The 20,545-nt window shown below is 34.0% G+C and overlaps 2 protein-coding genes across 2 annotated transcripts in view; one reads left to right on the top strand and one right to left on the bottom strand.

Moving 5' to 3' along the window:
* The window catches only part of LOC109352157 (repetitive proline-rich cell wall protein 1-like), a 925-nt gene extending 563 nt beyond the window's left edge, over positions 1–362 (top strand). Inside the window, exon 2 of the mRNA XM_019594011.1 lies at positions 1–362. This exon is cut by the window's left edge and continues 2 nt beyond it. Coding sequence (XP_019449556.1) covers positions 1–127 — 127 coding nt within the window. The 3' untranslated portion in view covers positions 128–362.
* Positions 6,680–12,847, bottom strand: LOC109352155 (eukaryotic translation initiation factor 2D). Its single transcript, XM_019594010.1, has 8 exons — positions 12,553–12,847; positions 11,396–11,507; positions 10,472–10,662; positions 10,283–10,377; positions 9,769–10,188; positions 9,196–9,304; positions 7,279–7,924; positions 6,680–7,017 (listed from the first exon to the last, which is right to left on the bottom strand). The coding sequence occupies exons 1-8, from the start codon at positions 12,685–12,687 to the stop codon at positions 6,896–6,898; spliced, it is 1,830 nt and encodes a 609-aa protein (XP_019449555.1). The 5' UTR covers positions 12,688–12,847; the 3' UTR covers positions 6,680–6,895.

Genomic DNA, 20,545 nt, shown 5'->3' with positions numbered 1-20,545 from the left:
CAAGCCCCCTGTCGAGAAGCCACCAGTATACAAGCCCCCGGTGGAGAAGCCACCCGTCTACAAGCCCCCAGTAGAGAAGTCTCCTTATGGTGGTCACCACCCTCCAGCAGGTGATGGCACCCGTTGAGGCTCGTAAGAGGTCCATTGAGTGTAAGCTAAATAAGAGGCTTAATTACCATTGCTATGATTAGTGATGTGTTTACAAGTTCTGGCCTAGATGAATACTCTTGGCTTCTTCGTTTCTTTTCAACCCTTTGTATGGTCATGATAAGAGCAACATAAATGTATGAACGTCAAATACAAAATTGAATATGGTGCTTAGTATTCCTAATTATGAATTAATAAACAACTTTTATCACTTAGGTATTGTATTTGTTGCAACCTATATTACCAATTCAAAACCTTCTTATGTCCACAAGTGTTCTTAAACATAATGACATGGTTTTTTCCGAGGAGTAAATGTGGCTGAAAGCCACGGAGAAGAAAGAAACTAAACAACTCTACCATAAATAGTAGAAACACCATTTATTAACAAACTAACAGAACAAAAACTAGGAGCAACATAAAAAATGCGAATATGTCAATCCAAATCAAGTTACCGAGCTCATCTGCCACCTCCCGAAAAACATGGCTCCATGTTACCCTCTGGAAATTCACCATCACATTGCGGATTTGCATGACTAGTGAGGCGCAAGGTGAGGAAACTCACATCTTTTACCTAAAAGCAGGGACGGTGCCATGTGCCCTGATTTTTTTTAAAAGAAAAAATGTATACCCTAACGGTATAAGAGTTTTGTATATTGTCAGCATATCATACATCATTCTTTTAATCATCATTGTTTCTTCGAAAAAATAATTGAAATAAATGGTAAATGATGCATGTATATAAATCTTTACACTGACAATGCATTAATATTATGTTCTATTTTGTAATACTTAATAGTATACATTATTACTCCTATTATTTTTTAAAGAAAATTATATATTACCTGTATACAAGAATATTAGTAAGAGACTAAGTATTGTCTTCAAATATTGTTTTATGTCTTAGCTAATTGGTTGTTATATAGCCTTTTAGCATTTTCTATTTCATTGTTTTTATATTGTATTTCATTTTTTCTATTATCTTAACATTGTCTCCATTTCATTGTTTCAATTTTATTGTTTCTATTTGTTGCATTTGAATAAAACTATTTCCCTTTGTTTCATTAAATTTTCATTTCATTGTTTGGATATATATTTAACACTATTTTTATTTCAGTGTTTCTATTTCTTTCTTTCAAACGATGTTTCGTTTCTTTTATTCTTTATTTGTTTCATTGTTTCTATTATGTTTTATTGTTTCTATTCACTCTTTAAATCTTTATAATTTCATTATTTCTTTTATGTTTTGTTTTTATTATATTTTATTTTGTTTGTAATGATTTTAAATGTTGCAACAATAACCGTAGAAAGATAGTTTTCAGCTATGAAGATTACGAAAAATAGGTTGCATGGTTGAATAGGATATACATGAATGAATGACTCATTATTCATTTGTATTCAACAATAAATATTTAACAACTCTAACATTAATTTATATGGAGCATGTAATTTATTTGAATAGTTATATTTAAATTTTGGTGATCTTCATATTAATATTTTCATATTTTTATATTTTTTATAGAGAATTAGAATGTTTTTTGTATTGAATATGTATTTTATGTTATATTTTTTTATATTTATGTTAATTTTCAATTTAAAGTGAGATAGATGATTATTTTGTTAATGATAATTACCTTTGATTATATGATTTTTTACAAATTAAAAATTGTTAAAAGCAAAATAAGAAATTGAAAATTGATATATAGTTAAAATATATTTTACTTTTATATATTATATGGAATTATGTATGATTTTTGTTATTTAAATTTTTAATATATGTCCGCTCCCAGATCTTAGAATTGTCACTGCCTAAAAGATCAATGCTAGACACAATGACATGGTTTGCGTCCCACTACCAGTGACTGCCTCACGTGCATATAGTGTGCTTCAGGGCAGGCTAATATATCTAATGCATTTGCTTGCTTGGAATGAATATGTATTAATCTAGTACGCTTCATTTCCTATCTAGAAGAGATAAGTGATACAAAAATAAAAGAAATATAATATATTATAACATATTTATCATTTTAATTATATTGAAATAACATTTCTTTTATTAAAAAATTGTATGGGAGAGAATCCTTGTTGGTATTAATCAGTGAAGAGTTTTGATAACATGCTATTTGTATTGAAAATTTGTATATCAAACTTAAATAACTTCTTTTAGATAAACTTTTTTGTGAGCAAAATTAGCAGTAAAAAAGCGTGTAAAAGAATGCTAGTTGAGCGGTAAATTCAATTTTTTGGGTTGGGGTTGGTCTTTTTTGATGACTGAACGAATGAAGCAAAATAGAAAGAAAAAAACAAACTAAAACCATCTATAAGTCAGTGAGATAACAGTTCTGGGCCCTAATGAGATTATTGCACGGATGGGGTACCCTAGTATAAATAAAGATAAAAGCTATAATATAAATAAAATGTTCTTTCTAAAAGCTCAAAAGTACATAATGAGCTGGGATGGCAACGAAATCGGGGCATAAATAGTCCTAACCCACACTATTTCCAGGCACTTGTACTAGCAGCAGGTACCCAATGTATTTTCAACCTTAACTATATATTTAAATATTTTGTAACAATTAATATATAAAAATAATTATTATATGAATAATATATATATATATATATGATAAAATTATGATTGTCCAATTAATAAAGTTTATTATCAAATAATAATAAAACAGATAATATATAATCTTAAAATAATAATAATATATATAATATTTAATAAAAAATAAATTTATAAATATATGAATAAGTTCTATACTCCATGTCTGTGTTTTTAAGGATACCCACATGGTGGGTATTTTTGTGATCCTTGCTAAAGAGTTTTGTCCAGAATTGTCTTTGTCTTTATTCAATCCCTGATCGCTGCCATAAGGTGCTACAGTCAGTGACCACTCCCTATCTCCCTCAAAACATGATCAGGGTCAGAAAATCATACTAACCACAATCTTACACTTGCACTAATGTTCACCTCTTAATAAGAATAGATAAATAATGTAAATAAATAAGACCCAACAATTGGAGGAAGTTTTCTTTTTCTTTTTCTTTTTCTTTTTCTTTATTCTTCTTGTTGGTAAATAACTTATCGGATAATATTATTGCCTAATAATTAAGCAAGCTCAAGTTTTCTGAAATATATACCAAGGGCTCTAGTTTCAGGAGATACATACCATATATAAGGATACTCTAGCGTCTAAATAAGGATACTCTAGCGTCTAAATAAGGATACTCCTGTCCTTTCCGTTCTCTGCTAATCTTCTCAGTTCTGAACCATTCCTGGCAAAGATTTCAACATAGTCCATAGTTGCAACAAATCAAAAGAAACTCACATGAACAAATAATTGAAAACCTGGACACAGGATAGGATTAATGGGATCAAATACAAACATGGTTTAGTAGCACTCAAGTAAATGCAAAATGCAACCAGGATTAGTGTCCAACAAAAACAAAACCATTTTTTCCCATTGTGAGGCTAAGACATGGGGTACATGGATCAAACGACATTGCACTATTATGTTCTATCAGAAACCAAATCTACAGAAATACTATTTACATCTAGATTACCATCTAAATGGCACTTAAGATATGGGCACATTTAATAACAAAGACAAGCCTCCATTCACATTAGTTCCATTTGTAGTTCCCTTAGAGACATCCTGGCGTGTAGACGAACAACACAAGGTATAAACAACAGAATGGTACTTTACCTGGGTGAGCGATGATATATCAAACTCCAAATAAGCAATCTTCAACTGTTTTTCCAATATCATTGAGCAAATCTCACCTTTCTTGTTCTTCTTCTTCATCATCATCATCTTTTCACTGTCTTCCTTGAGTTGCGAAATTTCAAATTTGGCTACATATGAGATAAGAAGATAATAAGAAATTGTTGTATATGACATCCACCATCCAAGGCCAAAACGACATGAATACTGTAGTTCATAATATTTCAAGGAAATTACACTCACCTTCCCCCTTATGTTCAACATGAATACACTGCATCATCTTGTTTAGAAAGTTATACTCACTTCCCTCCTTTAGGGGAGATAACTGTAATCTCAATAACCTACCCGGAAGCGAGCTAAGTGTAATGATAATGAAATGAAAAAAATACACCAGTCTCCCTTATGATCTGACTTAATTACACTCATTACACTACTTTTGTATCAAAGGTTATACTCACCTAGTCACCTTCCTTAGGATGACAGCTTTTAAAATAAAATGGTGTCCAGTGCAATTAAATTATACTCTAGGAGATAATTGTAATCTGCTCTAATGAAATAATCTCATTATCTCAAGGAGGCAAGTGTAAGTTTTGATGTGGAGAGTAATCATGTTAAATATCAAGAAATGTCAGTATAATTTCCCTAAATATTTTAGCAATTGTGACACAATTTAGGTAACTTAGTATAAGTTTTGTAAATTTCAGTAATACACACAAGTAAAATTCGCAGTGTAACTGTGAGTAAGATTGGGGAAAAACTTGCATAGAGATATATATAACATGTCACATTTGGAGACAAAAATATTATGTTTTTTGGTGCTATCATTTATGCTTAAATTTTAATTGTAATTAAACTTTTAATATGTTGACAATGTTTTATTGGTTATCTTCAAGTACATACGTGTATAACCTGAATCGATGTCCTTTTGCAAAGTGCGTACGTTAGTTAATTGCATTTCTTCTTCTACTTATACATTCGCCGTTTGTTCCTCCACATCTGAACTCAAATTCAATCTACATTTTCATACACAAAAAAGTTTAAGAGTCGAAAAAAAGAAAAGTTTGTGAATGGATTTGGTACCGTTCATTTGAGAGAGCAAAGTCTTCATGTGATGCAACTAATCCTTCATCTTCTTCGCAATCAAATGAAGACTGATTCAGCGAAAGTGAAAGAAATTGAGTTGCTCGATTGTGACGACCGTTTATATATGAGTAAATTTGGAGGGAAAGGGGTTTGATCCAATGTGAGCTTCCGTTTCTCACACTCCTGTTCCGCATCATTTACACACCATTTTGAATTCCTTTGGAAAGCGAAACAACTTCTAAAATTAAATGTTTAGCCAAGAATAATAAAAAGTAGAATAGATGAAAAATACTCTCACAGCATCAAATTTAATTAATATATTAACAAGACATTGATTTAGTGGTTTAAAATTTCGTTACATCCTCAAGCTGATCAAAAATCAATGATTCAATTCTTTTAGGGACATCACAAACCTAAAAGAGATTTGTTCCTTACCCGAAAGGTAAAGATATATTTGGTAGTACTACAAAAAATTAAATACTACACCCACAATAAAATTTAACTAAGAGTAAGTAATTGAATTTTGAATGTAATATTATACATTATTATTAATATATAAAACTAAGTTTCATGCATTTTTTCCTTACTTTATGGCTATCACTTTGAATTAACTACATAATTTGTATTTTGGAAATTAATTTTTCTTTTAGTATTCTCCATATATCGGTTTAAAGGTTAACTTACTATACCATTGTGGATTAGCTAGTCAATTAGTCTAATTTTTTTGAACCCCACCTATTGAGTCACTGACAGAACGGTGAATAAAAAATACAAGATGGGTAGATTGTAAAAATTACAGCAGCAATTTCGAACAAACTTAACTTAGGTTCATAATTTCAGCAAAACTTATAAATGGTAATTTTTTCATATGAAAGAACCTTTTTCCATTCTTGTTCTTTAGTGTTAAAAGTGGATGCTTGGGAGTTGAGGATGGATGGTCGGAAGCTGAAGACAGATGTTCGGAAGAGTATGTCCGGTGCAATGTAGGAAAACACTAACTTGGTCGAATGATCTTCTAGGCCCGCCAAGGGAGGTACCTACAAAGTTCTCCAACAATCAAGTCATTAAAGTATTAAGAGAAGAGGAGTAAATAAAAGAGAAGTTAGAGCAATACGTGTAGTAGCAATATATGAGAATTAATTATACTCCGTGTGTGGTCTCTTCTATTTATAAAGCTTACGAACTGTTGAGATGACATCTGGTCATTGGCCAACATCTAACAGGTACGAGGGATATACTCTGGTCTTTACTTGACTTGCATATCTATTCTTGTCGATTTGTCCGAGGTAGGTAGAATGTTCAGGCAGCGTGACAGGTGGTCTGACACTAATGTCGAGTCAGCGGTATATTAAATGCTATATCAAATATGCATTAAATAACGTGTCAAGAGGTCTTGATGTCGCGTCAGGAACATTTATTGCATCTGCCGCAGGTGGATCTATCTGAGGCGAACGACAAGGATATGTGGAATACTGCATGAGATACTCGAGTAAAAGGGGACAACCCGAGGATGTCAAGCTAATAGATTCTTTTGAGGTTGGAGGCTCAGGTATGACTGGGCTGGAACAGTTGTACCCAGTCTATTAAGCCGGTCAGAGGTGATCAGGTTAGTAGATTCTTTGGGGTTGGCAGTCTGGGGTATGACCGGGCTGGAAAGATTCCTATTCTTACTTTCTCCTCCTATGTTCAAATAAATTTTGTATGAACTCAATAACACTATTAGGCAATCAATCAAATTCTCATTGGTCATTAAATCATAATTTAAAAAGATAACAAATCCCTGACTAATTATTTTAGTTATCTAAAGTCGTGCCCATGCAAGAATAACTAAGTTTACAAAACTGGAAAATATCAGTGTATGAAAAGTACAAAAATTCACACATTTCCTGACACTCAACTGAAACATTATCATGAGTGTTTCCAACAACACTTTAAGGAGCTCATTTCCTGGTTTTGTCAAGAACTTCAATGTATCTTTTTGGCACTCCATATTGTTCAATCAAATGCTTTGCCAAGTCATCAATAACTCCTCCTTGAATCAGAACTTCATGCCCTTTCTTACCTGCAAGCACATATTTTCATATCTCAGATATGTAACTATAATAAAGGCGTGTCATTTTATTAGATACAAGTATATAACTATGAAAGCAAACTTTACAAGTCACAAGCCCGAAAGTCGGAATGGAGTAGTGTCCCCGGGCCATTCCTAACTTAACATTGACCGATAAAAATGAACCAAACAGTGCTTAAAAATCGTGTATTTCTTGAATGTAACAAGCAAAAACCAATACACAGCTTTCAGTTTGAAGTGACCAAGAAATACCTGGTAGCTCTCCAACAGTGGTACTGCAAGCAAACTTTTTCTGCAGTTCTGATGCTAGTGCATCGGCATCCAAAAGAAAGCTTTCCATACCGGAGAGTTTGGTTACCTTCTTGTTGCCTTGCCTCCGTTCTGTCAATAACTGAATTGGTTTAAGTCCACCTTTGCGAACCATAGATTCATTTCCTCTTGTGACAACATGATGAGGTTGCATACGGCTCACAAATCCTGTTCCTAGATCCTTCTTGTGAATTTCTGTAGGATATGTTGTTCCTTTTTTAATAACCCCCTTGAACAGTGCATCACATAGTATTGCGTCTAGAACCACAATGGACTTATTTGTCGGCTTCACAAGATTTTGTTTTTCAATGTATTCGAAGGCAATATCAGAAGCTTCAGAAGCACTATAAAGTCTCCCAGTGTCAGCTCCAACTGATGAAAAGATGGGATTGACATGTACACTTGGCTTGTAGATTTCAGCCACTTCAAGAGTTTTGGACGAACGAACTTCATTTGCAGACTGAACACTGGGCTGTTCACTTTTCTCCACTGGCCTTCTTTCAGGCTTAAAGGATGCATAATCAGCATGCTTTCGGTTTACAGAAAGTAGCATTACTTCTTTTTTGTATTTATCTTCTTTCACTGACAGCTGTTCAAAATGCAAAACTACATGAAGAAATAACCCAGAAACAGCATTGCAAATAAAATTAAATGCAAAAGCTTTAATAGCAGAAAACGAACATAAAAAAAATTGTAAAAATCGAAAAGGTCAATATATTTTGTGCAAGCCTTATACACAAAATATACATATAACTACCAGATCTCAATTTCATCCTCAGTTTGTCTCAATATGAAAACTATTCTACTAGAGTATATTACAACCAACCCATAGTTATTTCTTTCACCATAATGGTTTACATATCTAACATGCCAAGAAGGCTTCAATGTATGTAAAAGCTACAGTTCAAAGTGCATCCTAACAATAGTAGTCAATCCTGAATCGCAAGATTCACAATGCACAGCAACCAACCTAAAAATGCTATAGCAGTATACGGGGTTGCAGAGTGGGTGCTACACCGAAGAATATGGGGTATAAATCAAATAGTTTATGATAGACATGTAAATGTTCAAAAAACAAAGCTTACTCAAAATTTAAGACAAAATCATCATTAATAATCAAAAGTCATACCCTAAAAGGCACAAACATCGTGATTTGAGGTATGAGTAAATAGTCAATGAGCATATGAACAAAAAAGATGTGGAACCAAAATCCTAAATAAATTGTAGCGTTTTAGGCACAAAACCATAAACTAACATTCAAATTCAAAATATAACTATAAACATAGTCCTTCAGGAATAGAGGTCCAAACTGAATGCTGCAGGAAAAGGGAAGATCTGAATAATGCTACAGGAACAGAGGTGCAAACACACAGGAAACATGGTTGCCGGAGAAACCTGTAGCTGGCAGAAAATGCCCAGTGCTGGCTGGAAATTGCCTGCCAGAGAATCCTGGGACCGGGTTTTTGTCAAACAACAGAAGAGGGGTGGGGGATGGGATCTATACAAAAACTGAAGAAATGAGTCCTAAATCCTTTAAATTAAATAAGGACTGGAATCCTAAAACTTAACCCAAAGTTAAAGCTGACTCCTCAAGGAGTAGGGTGGGGAAGAACCGGTTTTTTGGCCCGTGAACTTGTGGTGACAATGACTCCTAAAAAATGGTTGGTTGCAATCGCATCGGCGATCCGTACTCCTGTAAAATGCGACACAACGGAAGGTTTGTGACAGACAGACACTGTTATGCTATAAATTGGCAAGGACCTAATTGATACTTTAGCACATTCAAGTTTTCAAATTTTACAAATTCATACAAGGTTTAAAAGTTTTCCAGTGTATATCAGCAGGCTTCTATTGACATACCAAGCCAGAGGAGGATTTTGCGTGTAACCACTTTGACAACTTCTTGTAGGATGATTTCTTGATATCTAAGGTTGTTCCTGGAGGCCTACATGGCAATACATGGTTTGACCTACAACACTCAAACAAACACTTATTTGATTACTTGAGGTAAAGGAGACATTTTGAAGTAACAGTTTCATCTAAAAACCTCAACCTTCAATAAATAAATAAAATGGCAAATTATTTGCAAGAAGGAATGTTTCATTTGTTATGGGTCAACAAGAAAGGAGTTGAATAAGTTGCCACATGGACACAGCAAACCAAAAACTAAATTTTAAGTTTACCGCAAATGCAGGCACAAGATCTCATCCAATTAAAAGTGTACTGCATAGAGGTCCCATTTTGGTTTGTATTTAAGACGTGCCTCAGTAAAAAATTTATCATTTAAAATTTCTAAACTGAGCCTGATTGTCATCTAAAAATTCATGGTTTGCTGGATTTTATGGTGAATCTTTTTGATAGTGTTAAACTTGGTCTAATCAAACTCAAAAGGTTATTTTTGTGTGTGTATGGGGGGAAGGGAGTGAATCCCACCATAAAGTGCTTCCAGGAATGGGAAGCTCTTTGTCCTTCACTGTTGTATGCAATGCTTGTAGAAGGCACTTATCTAACAGCAAATCTATGTCTGCAGTTGATAGAGTATGTTGTTCATTTGGGTCATTAGCAGGGCTAGAATCTGGTAACTTCAAATCAGCCACGCCTGCAGTTATTGCATTTGTTGTATCATTTTCATCATTTGGTATTGTCAATGCACAACTCGAGTCAGCTTGTAACTCATTTACATGAGATTCGTCCACTTCAATGCTTCCTGTATTGTTTGGTTGAACAATTGATGTCTCACCAACAATCTCGGTTGAATCAGAATTCTGAGGAAGTGATAATAAAGAAGGATCTTCAAACACAGCATCTTCGTAAAAACCTGCATTTGGCACAGGGCGGCCCTCAACTGATTCCCTGCAAATACAAACAATCAGAAAACAAATCACTTCAATTATGACATATTTGTTACTTCTTCTTAATCAAACAATCAGGTTCTAGCTATACTTGCCAGAGCAGATCACGATAATAATGAGTTATTCTTAATGCTTTTCCACGTAATCCAGCCTTTAATGCTTCAGTACTGCTCATTGTGGTACTCCCAACCTTCAAAGAATGAATGGAATTTTAACAATGAATGCCTATCAACGATATGATCTGACAGTTTGGTGAACAGAAACAGGCAATGTAAACAGTTTACCGCAATCGGAGCAGGATTTCCAGGTACTTTCACTGCCCATGCTTCCCCTGGTACAAATGAAGGAAGACCTTCAGGGGGGACCTTTATACCTGGGAACATCAAGTCTGCTCCTCCTATAATAAACGGAGAAACCTCACCACCTTTCAGCATGAAAGCAGGCAACAGCTCAGGGACTGTCCAGAGAGCATAAACTGCAACGAAAATAGCACAATCAGGAAAAATCGTAATTAAATCATAGACCAAAACTGATCATGTTCTTTAAAGCTATATCAGAGCAAAAAGTGGTATTAGATATTCATCAACTTGAGGCTCAACCTTAGGCCTTGGCAAAAATGAAATATAGTAGAGACTAAGATGTAAGTAAATTTATCACAGAAAACATTTCTTTTAAATTATAGCAGCAATAATAGATTAATAATCATCAACGTAGTTCTTAGCCACTAGCTAATACCACATAGTCCAAGATTAAACTACACAGAGATGGTAGAAACTGACTGCATGAATTCATTAATTTATAGAAATAAGATAGACCAGAATAAAATAACAAAAGTAAAGCATGCCATCTAGACAATGTACCCATGCCAAATATGTTCCTTTACATTTAAGTTGTTACTTGCAAATCCACTAAAATTCTGTATGGTTTGTTTGAACTTCATTTCACCATAATTTTCATTTTCTGAATCCATAATTTTTCCCTTATTAATTTATCCATTTTACATACTATAAGTACGGACAATAACGGAGACTACTCAAGTAAGATGAACCCCATTAACTTCTTAGGTATTCTGAACATGGACATTGATCAGCAGATCAACGCATTCAATTTTTATAGCGAGTTAGAAACATCGGAATTAATTTTTGAATCAAATCAATTTCATATTTTAATGATTCCAAACATAAAAACCAGAAGAACTGTACACATACCTGAGGGAAAAATTTCAGAGCCACGGCCATCAACATCGAAAAACATTGGATAGCCTCCCTCCACACTATAAACATGCACTCGGTTCTGTAACTTGGCCACTGTTATCTCTGCCTGGTATATGTTTAAGGCAAATAACAAAAAATGAGTGTAGTTGAGCTTATTGGGTTCACATTTTAAGTTCAAAATTACAAAAATGGCTCTACAAACAAACATGAGTAGTTCAGTGCATTCCTTCAAAAACAACAAAAACTAGTTCAGTACATTACATTAGGCCAATTTGTTTAGGCTTAAAAAAAGCCATACTAGAAAGGGCAGACTTGGTGGCCGAGTGGCACAAGGTTCTCAGATAATAGGGTCTTGGTGGGGATGGTAAATGCACGCAGCCTTACCCATCCAAGTGGAGATGTTGTTTTCAGGTTAGAACCTGTCATAATGTAGTAAACTTATTGTTTCGATGAGGCTCTCCCTCCTTAAAAGAAAGCTAGCCTGCGGAAATAATTTTGGAAAAGCTGGTTTTCATGAGAAGCTGAAGAAAAAAAGGCTTCCCAAAAAACCTGAATTTCTTCAGTCTTTTCTCTGTAGTTTCTTCGGCTTTTTTGTGAAAGCCCAGGTAAACAAATGTCAGAAGTGACTTTTAGCCCAAAAATAGTTTTTCATTTTATGTAAAAAAAGAGCTTAAACCAACATCACCAAAATAGACAAACAAGGTATTGATCTAGTGGTGTAAGACCCTCTAGACAGACCAAAAGATTAAGATTCAATTCATGAGAGTGACACTTCTCGAGAGTTACACAACTCAAAAGAGATTAGTTTTATACAAGAGATAAACTTAGTAGTACCAAAAGAATAGAGAACTAAGAACCTTGAGCACATACATCACTTATAGGATGAGGTTAAACAAAAGATAAAATAGTCTATGGAGTTTTAAATTGTCTTAATACAAATAATAATAAAAACTTCAAAACATCCCTACTTATAATATAACTAGTTGCACATCTCATTTGGTAGGATTAGGGTTTTGGGACATGTGTGACCGTCAAGTATGCTCTCCCCATAAACTATGGTTTGGTATGGTGTGAATATAATTTGGTATAAATGAAGGCGAGTCATAAAATTTGAGTAACATTAATATGAATCAAAATAATGAATGAGGTACCTTAGGAGGTAACAAGGCATCTAAGTCAGAATCAGAAGCTCTTGAGAATTTCTCTTTAATGTTTCTTCTCAGTTTCTTCCTGTCCGCACCTGATAATCTCTGGTGAGACCTAGCCTCAACTACCTTCTTGAACATCTTCTCTATGATAATGGTGATGATGTTTTCTCTCTGTGTGTGTGTGTGAAGAAATGGTACGGTGTTTCAATAAGAAAGAGGATCAGAATCTAGTACGAGAGATGAGAGACACTGGGGTGGGAAAGTTCTGGAATGGAGCACACGTTTCGGTCGATCACTCTTTTCATCTACTTCTTACGAGTCTATTTATTTATTTTTCTTTTATTTTCCTCGTTATATATATTATAGGTATTAATCATGTTTAAACTTTTTGCTTATGCTAAATATATATTTATATTTTTCTCATTTATATTATTTTTTTAAATAGTTAATTGTAATTGAATATAAATGATATATGATAGTGATATTATATAAAATTTATATATTATTATTAATATATAAAAAAAATTCTTAAGTAATTTATATTTATGTCACCACAAAAGTGACTTATCATTTAAGAATGTAAGAAACTCAAAACACAAAAGAGAGAAATGGAGAGAAACTGAATTTGTTATTATTTCAAAATTAGTTACAAATGAGAAGGAGATATGTATATCAGTGGGTTTGGACATCTCAACACAGTGAGCAAGTCTCAAACCTTTCCTTCTTTACGGTTATAGATATAGCATAAAATGGTTAGACATAATTATCTACTATACTTAACCATACTCTAATATAGTTTTTCTTCTTGACAGTATTGCTCAAGTTGTTATAGTTTTTAACTTAGAGTTGATGTCTGAACCCAATGAACTTTATCTATTGAGAGAGGTTTTGTGAAAATATCAGCTATTTGCAAAGATGCGGGAACATGATGAACAAATAAAGTTTTGTTTTGGATTTTATCTCTAACAAAATATAGATCAAGCTCAATGTTTTTGGTTTTGCTATGAAGGACTAGGTTGTGAGACATATCAACAATGCTAAGGTTATCACAATAAATTGTGGGATTCGTGTAGATAAACTTGATCTTTTTAAGAAAAGATTCAACCCACATAAGTTCTTGGGTAGCTAGACCAAGACTTCTATATTTAGCTTCTATGCTTGATCTAGATATGATGTTTTGCTTCATTGACCATCATGTGATTAGATTAGGATAAAGGAAAATACATACTCTAGAGGTAGAGGTGGACTTTATGTCATCTATATCTGAAGCTCAGTCAGCATCATAGAAAGCTGTAAGAGTTAAAGGGACAGAGATACCAGCTTGCTGCATATAGAGACCACATGAAATAGTCCCTTGAAGGTATCTCAAATTTTATTTGATAGCTTCCCAGTGAGAATTGAGAGGATGACTAAGAAATTGAGACACTTTATTCACATTGTAAGTGATATGAGGCTTGGTGACAATGGCATATTGTAAGGCTCCAACTATGGACCTATAGAATGTGGGATCATCATAAGTATCATCACCCTTATTTGAAAGTTTGCAATTGCTAGTCATAGGGGCTGTAACAACTTTGGCAGAGGTCATGTGAGCTCTATCAAGTAAGTATCTTATGTATTTGAATTGTGTCATAAGAAGAGACCCATTGGGAAGGTGCTTTATTTCTATAACAAGGAAATAATCAAGTTGTCCAAGTTGTTTATGAGCAAAGGAAGTACTGAGATCCTGAGTAACTTTTTGAATTTGAGAATGAGAGGATCTAGTGACAATGATTTCATCAACATAGACTAGAACAAATAATTGTGAGCTTGAAGATGTGTGAATGAATAGTGATTTGTCACACTTGCTGACCATAAAGCCAAGAGTAAGAAGAGTAGTCTTGAGTTTCTCAAACCATTGCCTTGGAGCTTGTTTGAGACTATAATTGCTTTGTGCAGTTTTCACACTAATGTGTTGTCAGGATGTTGAAAACCAGAAGGTTGTTGCATGTACACTTATTCATTGAGAGTGTCATTAAGATAGGCATTATTAACGTCTAGTTGTTGAAGAGGTCATTTATATTTGACAGCAAAGGTTAAAAGAACTTTGATTGTCAATTGTGTAACCACTAGAGATAAGGTTTCAGTGTAGTCAATACCAAGCTTTTGATGAAAACCTTTGACCACCAATCTTGCTTTGTACTTAAGAACAGACCCATTAAGATTTTCTTCAACATGAAATACTCATTTATGCCTTATGGCTCTTTTATTGGGAGGCAAGAGAACAAGAGACCAAGTTCCTAATGCAAGAAGAACATCATACTCTTCTTGCATAGCCTGTTTCCAGATAGGATTAGTTAATGCAGTCGTGGCATTAACTAGTTCGCATTAAATAAGAAGAACTCTAGGCTTAAAATTCCAAACTTGGACCTTGTTTGCATAGAATGTGAAGGTTGGATAACAGGAATGAAATCAGCAGGAATATGCTCAGACTCATGCAAAGAGGAATCAGAGATAGGACCTGAGGCAGAAGGATCAGAAAGTGAAGCAATTGAATCAAAAGGATGATAATCTAATCCAGTGAACACATACTCATTTATGCTTGTTATAGGGACGAAGAAGGGGAAAACAAGCACAACCAAAGACTTTAAAGAAATTATAATCAGGAATATTGCCAAACAAAATTTGATGAGGAGATTTGTTTTGTAATACATGAGTAGGAATTCTATTGATAAGAAAAGCTGCAGTATTGAATGCAAATTCCCAATAGATCATTGGGAGATGAGTATGAGATAACAAATTTAACCTTGTTTCAACAATATGCCTATGCTTTCTTTCCACTGTACCTTGCTGATGGTGAGTGCGAAGACAAGAAAGCCTATGTCGAATTCCCAAAAACCTAAGGTAGGTGGTGAATGGTCTAAATTCACCACCAAAATCACTTTGGACAGCTTAGTGGTTGTACCAAATTGAATCTTAACGAGGGTGACAAAATAATGAAACAAGGATAAAGTTTCAGATTTTTGTTTTAAAAGAAACAACAATGTAAATCTAGAATAAACATCAACTATAATGAAATAATAACGAAAACCAGAAATTAAGTGAGTAGGGGCATGACCCTATACATCAACAAACATGAGTTCAAAAGGAGCATTATAAGTAGTAATTGATGAATGAGCATGCAATTTATGAGTTTTGCCTAGGCAACAAGAATTAAAAAAAAATTAGAAAGTGATTTAGGACATTGTAGACAATAGCCTCATTAGTAGGGATGGCAATGGGCACGGACGGGCGCGAGTAGTTCTTTCCTGTGCCCAAACCCGTAATATTTGCGGGTATCCGTGCGGGTAGCGAGTATTTGTGGGTACCTAACGAGTTTTTTTAATTTTAATTATATATTTATATAATTTGTAATAATCAATATATAAAAATAATTGTTACATGAATAAAATGATATTTATATGATAAATTTATGATCATAGTCAAATATTAGTAATTTATTATGAAATAATAATAAAGTATATGATATATAATATTAAAATAATAATAAATATATAAAAAAATTAACTAAAAACTAAATATATAAATTTGCGGGTACCCGCGTGGCGGATATCACAAAACATGTTCCTACCCATAAGTTATTATTGCGAGTATCCGTTACGGGTATTTCCACGGGTCAAGTTTTTTTGCCATCCCTACGCATGAGGGTGGCCAAGTTTACAATGTCACAGATGAAATGAATTGGACAATTTAGAAGAAATAGTATATGAGTTATTCAAATCAGTAACAAGAGAACAACTAGGGTGAAGAGCATAGCTAGGAACAAGACTGGAAAAAGCATATAAACCATCTTTTGTGAGAGATCCTTGCAATAGAAGCTCGTTAGAATCTTGAGATTTTACAAAACAATCATTAGCATGAAACTCAAAGTAACAATGATTATCTCTTGCAAACTGTGAAACACTAATGAGATTCTTGGTAATATATGGAACATGTAAAATGTTATTTAGAGAAAATGAGAAAGGAGAATTATAAGTGGAAAACTGAGAATTCCCAATAGAATGAATTGATATGCCTTGTCCATTACCCATGAAGATATGTTCATGAGCAAAATACTATGTGGGCTCAAAAATTAGACCAACATCTGAGGTAATATGATTTGTGGCTCCCGAATCTAAATACCAGATTGAGTGCTTCTATGCCGAAGGAAGTTGAGGTTGAGGCAGATTTGCAGTCATTGTATGCAGTGTGCAATGGTTGTTGGAGAAATTGTAACCTCGAGAGAAAATATGTTCATATGGAGAAAGAGAAGGATATGTTCCTAGTAAAGATGAATTTGCCCCAAATGTGTAGTGAGAGGATGTGGGAGGAAAATAGAAACTCGGCCTAAAGGTATAATGATCAACATATGTCAAAGGGAATTAGGCTTGTGGTGGCCCAGGAGGAAAGATATGCTGATGTGGTCCATGCTTGGAAAAGTTTTGTTGACCACGGGAACCTCGAGAAGTGTGGTTTAGAGAATCTCCATAGCCAAAAGGAGCATAGTAGTAGTTTGCAATCTCATGACCAAGACAATTGTAGAAGTCACAATACGGTGACGACATGCAATGATAACCTCTTCCTCCTTGAAAACGACCACCACGATAACCTCCACGAAAGCTACAAGATGCGGTATAACCTCCAAATCCATAATCAGGCCTTAGTGAATGAATCAAGGTAGAATCACGGATATACTACATCGATGGAAAAGATTTTGTTGATGGATGACAAGCTGATATTGATGGCGACGGCGCCGCTGCAATGTTTGTTGACATTGCACCTGAGAGAACTTTGGATTTGTTTTTCTCCATGCGTGACTCAAAAGTAAGGAGAAGTGACTCCAAATTGTGCAAAGTAGGAATATCAAAATCGGAGCGCCAATAAACACCAAAGCATCAATGAGATTCTTAATTTTGTGAAAATACTCCGCAATTGAAGACGAATCTTGAGTTATTGACCGAAGTTGAGAACGAAGCTGACGAGCCCTAACTTTGATTCACGAACTGTAGAAATTGTGGAGTTCTTCCCATAACTGCCACGAATGTTGACAACCGACTACACAATGTTGTAAATTCCCTGATAATGAGTTGAGAATCCATGAAAATATGGCATGATCTTGTTCCTCACATTATAAGTAATCGAAATTCACTTTGTTGATAAGACAATCATCATCAGTGTTGAATCGTTGAGGAATTTTAGTGCCATAGACGAATCAATTTGCTCTGTTAGATGAGAGTGTGGCAATCATGAAGTGTCGCCACACCAGGAAGTTTTCTTATGTGAGATTCATCGCTGGAGCAAGAAGAACCAGCAGCGAAGCCACAGTTGACAGCGGAGGTGGAGAAGATGAAGGTGGTGAAGAGGAAAGAGAGGTACTAGGAGAGGTTGAAGTCATGATATCATGTAAGAAACTCAAAACAGAGAAACGAGAAACTGAATTTGTTATTATTTCAGAATTAGTTACAAATGAGAAGAAATATATATTTATATCAGTTAGTTTGGACATCTCAACACACTGAGCAAGTCCCAAACCTTCCCTTCTTTACAGTTACAAGTATAACAGAAAATGATTAGGCATAATTATCTACAACACTTAACCATACTCAAATAAAGAATATATCAAATGATTTATAAATAGAGTTTAAAATTTGTGCAACACTGTCAGCATATCATCCACCGTTGATTTGTATTACTTTTGTTTTAGAGTCAATGATGGTTAACAAATCAATGATGAATAATTTACTGATAGTGTAAAAAACACTTACACTGTCAGTGCATACATATTAAATCCTTATAGATATATACCTTTTTGGAGGATAAGCCGCTTATAAATTGAAATTTTTATCATTTCATATATTATTTATTATGATTAGTTGGAACAAATATTTTTTCAATTAAGGAATTAATACTAAATATTTTCTTAACAATCACAACAATAAACACATCAAGTATCTCACTATTAGAAAAGATGGCGTCTAAAAGTTTTAGAGAAAGTGAAATATATGTGTTGGCTTTATATTTATGAAGGGTTACTTTCTAACTAGTCTCGTTTCAAAATGAACATGATAATAAATTTGATTTGTATGAGATATATATAGATGTTGAGGATCTTATGCATATTTTTAGGATTGCCAGAAATCTTCAATGTTATGGAAGAGAATATGTTTGATCTCCCCTTTCATTAAGGGTAAATTAGTCATTTTGGAAATGGTTGTTTGAAAAATTATAAGTGTCCTAGTGGGATGTTATTTATGACAGGTGTTTAGTGGGCTTGGAGATAGAGGAACAATTTTATTTTGGGTAAGAATACTCGGGATATTATTTTTGTTGTAAACAATATTCATCAAGATTATCTCGAGTGGCACAATATAGGGCAATATATTATCTTGACGGATGATTTATCAATGGTACAGTGGTGTTGCCCGGACCTAGGACATGTAAAACTCAATGTTAATGGTAGCTACATTAGAGGCGCAAGTATAACGAGAGGGGTGGGGTTGTTCGTTACCACAAGGGTTGGTGGTTGTCGGGGTTTTCGACTAATTTCAGAGTTGGGTCACCGATCTTAATAGAACTCTTGGCTATGCAACAAAGTTTAAAACTGCCTAAGAACTTGGTTTTAAAATGGTTTCATTCTAGAAAGTGATTATCTAGAGGTTGTGCAAATTGTTTCGATAGAAGTCCATATTTGTCTTAATGATATTTTGCTAGGACACATAAATATTTTTACTTGGATATCATGTAATTGTGTTGTTGAAGCCAAGTTTGTCACAAGATAGGCAAACCAATTGGTTGTTGTTACCGTAGCTTGCAACAATTCTAAATGACACGAAATAATACTTACTGTCTGAGTCACGACCAGGTCGCTCTCTTTAAGATGTTTCATGGCACCACCCAAAATGTGCAAGCAGACTATCAATCACGCCGTCCCCAAGATAAAACAGTCCATATCTCTGTTATCGAATTCTTACTGCACTGTAAGAACCGATCTCGAATACATCCACCACAATATAGCTACTAGTGCCAATTCTTGAAATTCCAACAATATGGCTAACAATGTCAATTCTCAAAATTCCCACAATATGGCTACTCGTACCAATTCTTAAAATTCTCACAATATGGCTACCCGCCACCATGTTTTTGCGGTCCCAAAACGTAGAAAACCCTTTTGTGCCCAAATATTGGAAAGACTTGGCATTTGAACTAGATCTCTAGACTCGAGAGTCAGTTACGTTCGTTATCAAACGGTATCCGCAATAATTGCATGGAACTAGATATACCCCAAAGCTTGTTAAATGAATTTATTATTTACAAAAAATGTTTTTGTTTTTATTTATTTTTGTGTCAGACAAGAGTTTGTCCTGCTCCTACGTATCTCGAAGTGCAATAGGGAAATCAAGACTACATAGTTCTTGGGTGGAAAATGTTTGCGTATTTGATTTATTTAAATTAATTTTAATTTTTTTAAATATAATAAGTTAATAAGTATGAAATATTAATATTTGTATCCCACGTAAGGAAGAAGAGTCAACATGGTTTAGACCGCATTATCCGCATAGAGAGAAAGAAGAAACAATATTACAACTGCAGATCGCTTTTCAACTCGAACGAGACATGAAAAAAAACTCGAGTCTAGACTGCTTTCACTAACTTTAGGATTTAAACTCTTTGTTTATGCACGGATAAAACATAGAGCAATGATTTATAAATTAATAATTATAAAATATTTATATCCAAAGTAAGTAAGAAGAGTCAACATTGGCCTAGACCGCATTATCCATATTGAGAGAAAGAAGAAATAGTATTATAACCGCATACCGCTTTTTAACTCAAATGAGATATGAAGAAAGACTCGAGTCAAGACCGTTTTCCTTAACTTTAGGATTAGAAAAATGTTTTCAAAATAATTATAACATTGTTTTGTATTAACAGGATTAATTTAGAAAATAATATTTTTAATAATGATGAACTCTTAAAA

The sequence above is a fragment of the Lupinus angustifolius genome, chromosome LG07, assembly GCF_001865875.1.
Source record: "Lupinus angustifolius cultivar Tanjil chromosome LG07, LupAngTanjil_v1.0, whole genome shotgun sequence".
NCBI classification, from domain to species: Eukaryota; Viridiplantae; Streptophyta; class Magnoliopsida; order Fabales; family Fabaceae; genus Lupinus; species Lupinus angustifolius.
This window is presented reverse-complemented; position numbering and strand designations above follow the sequence as displayed.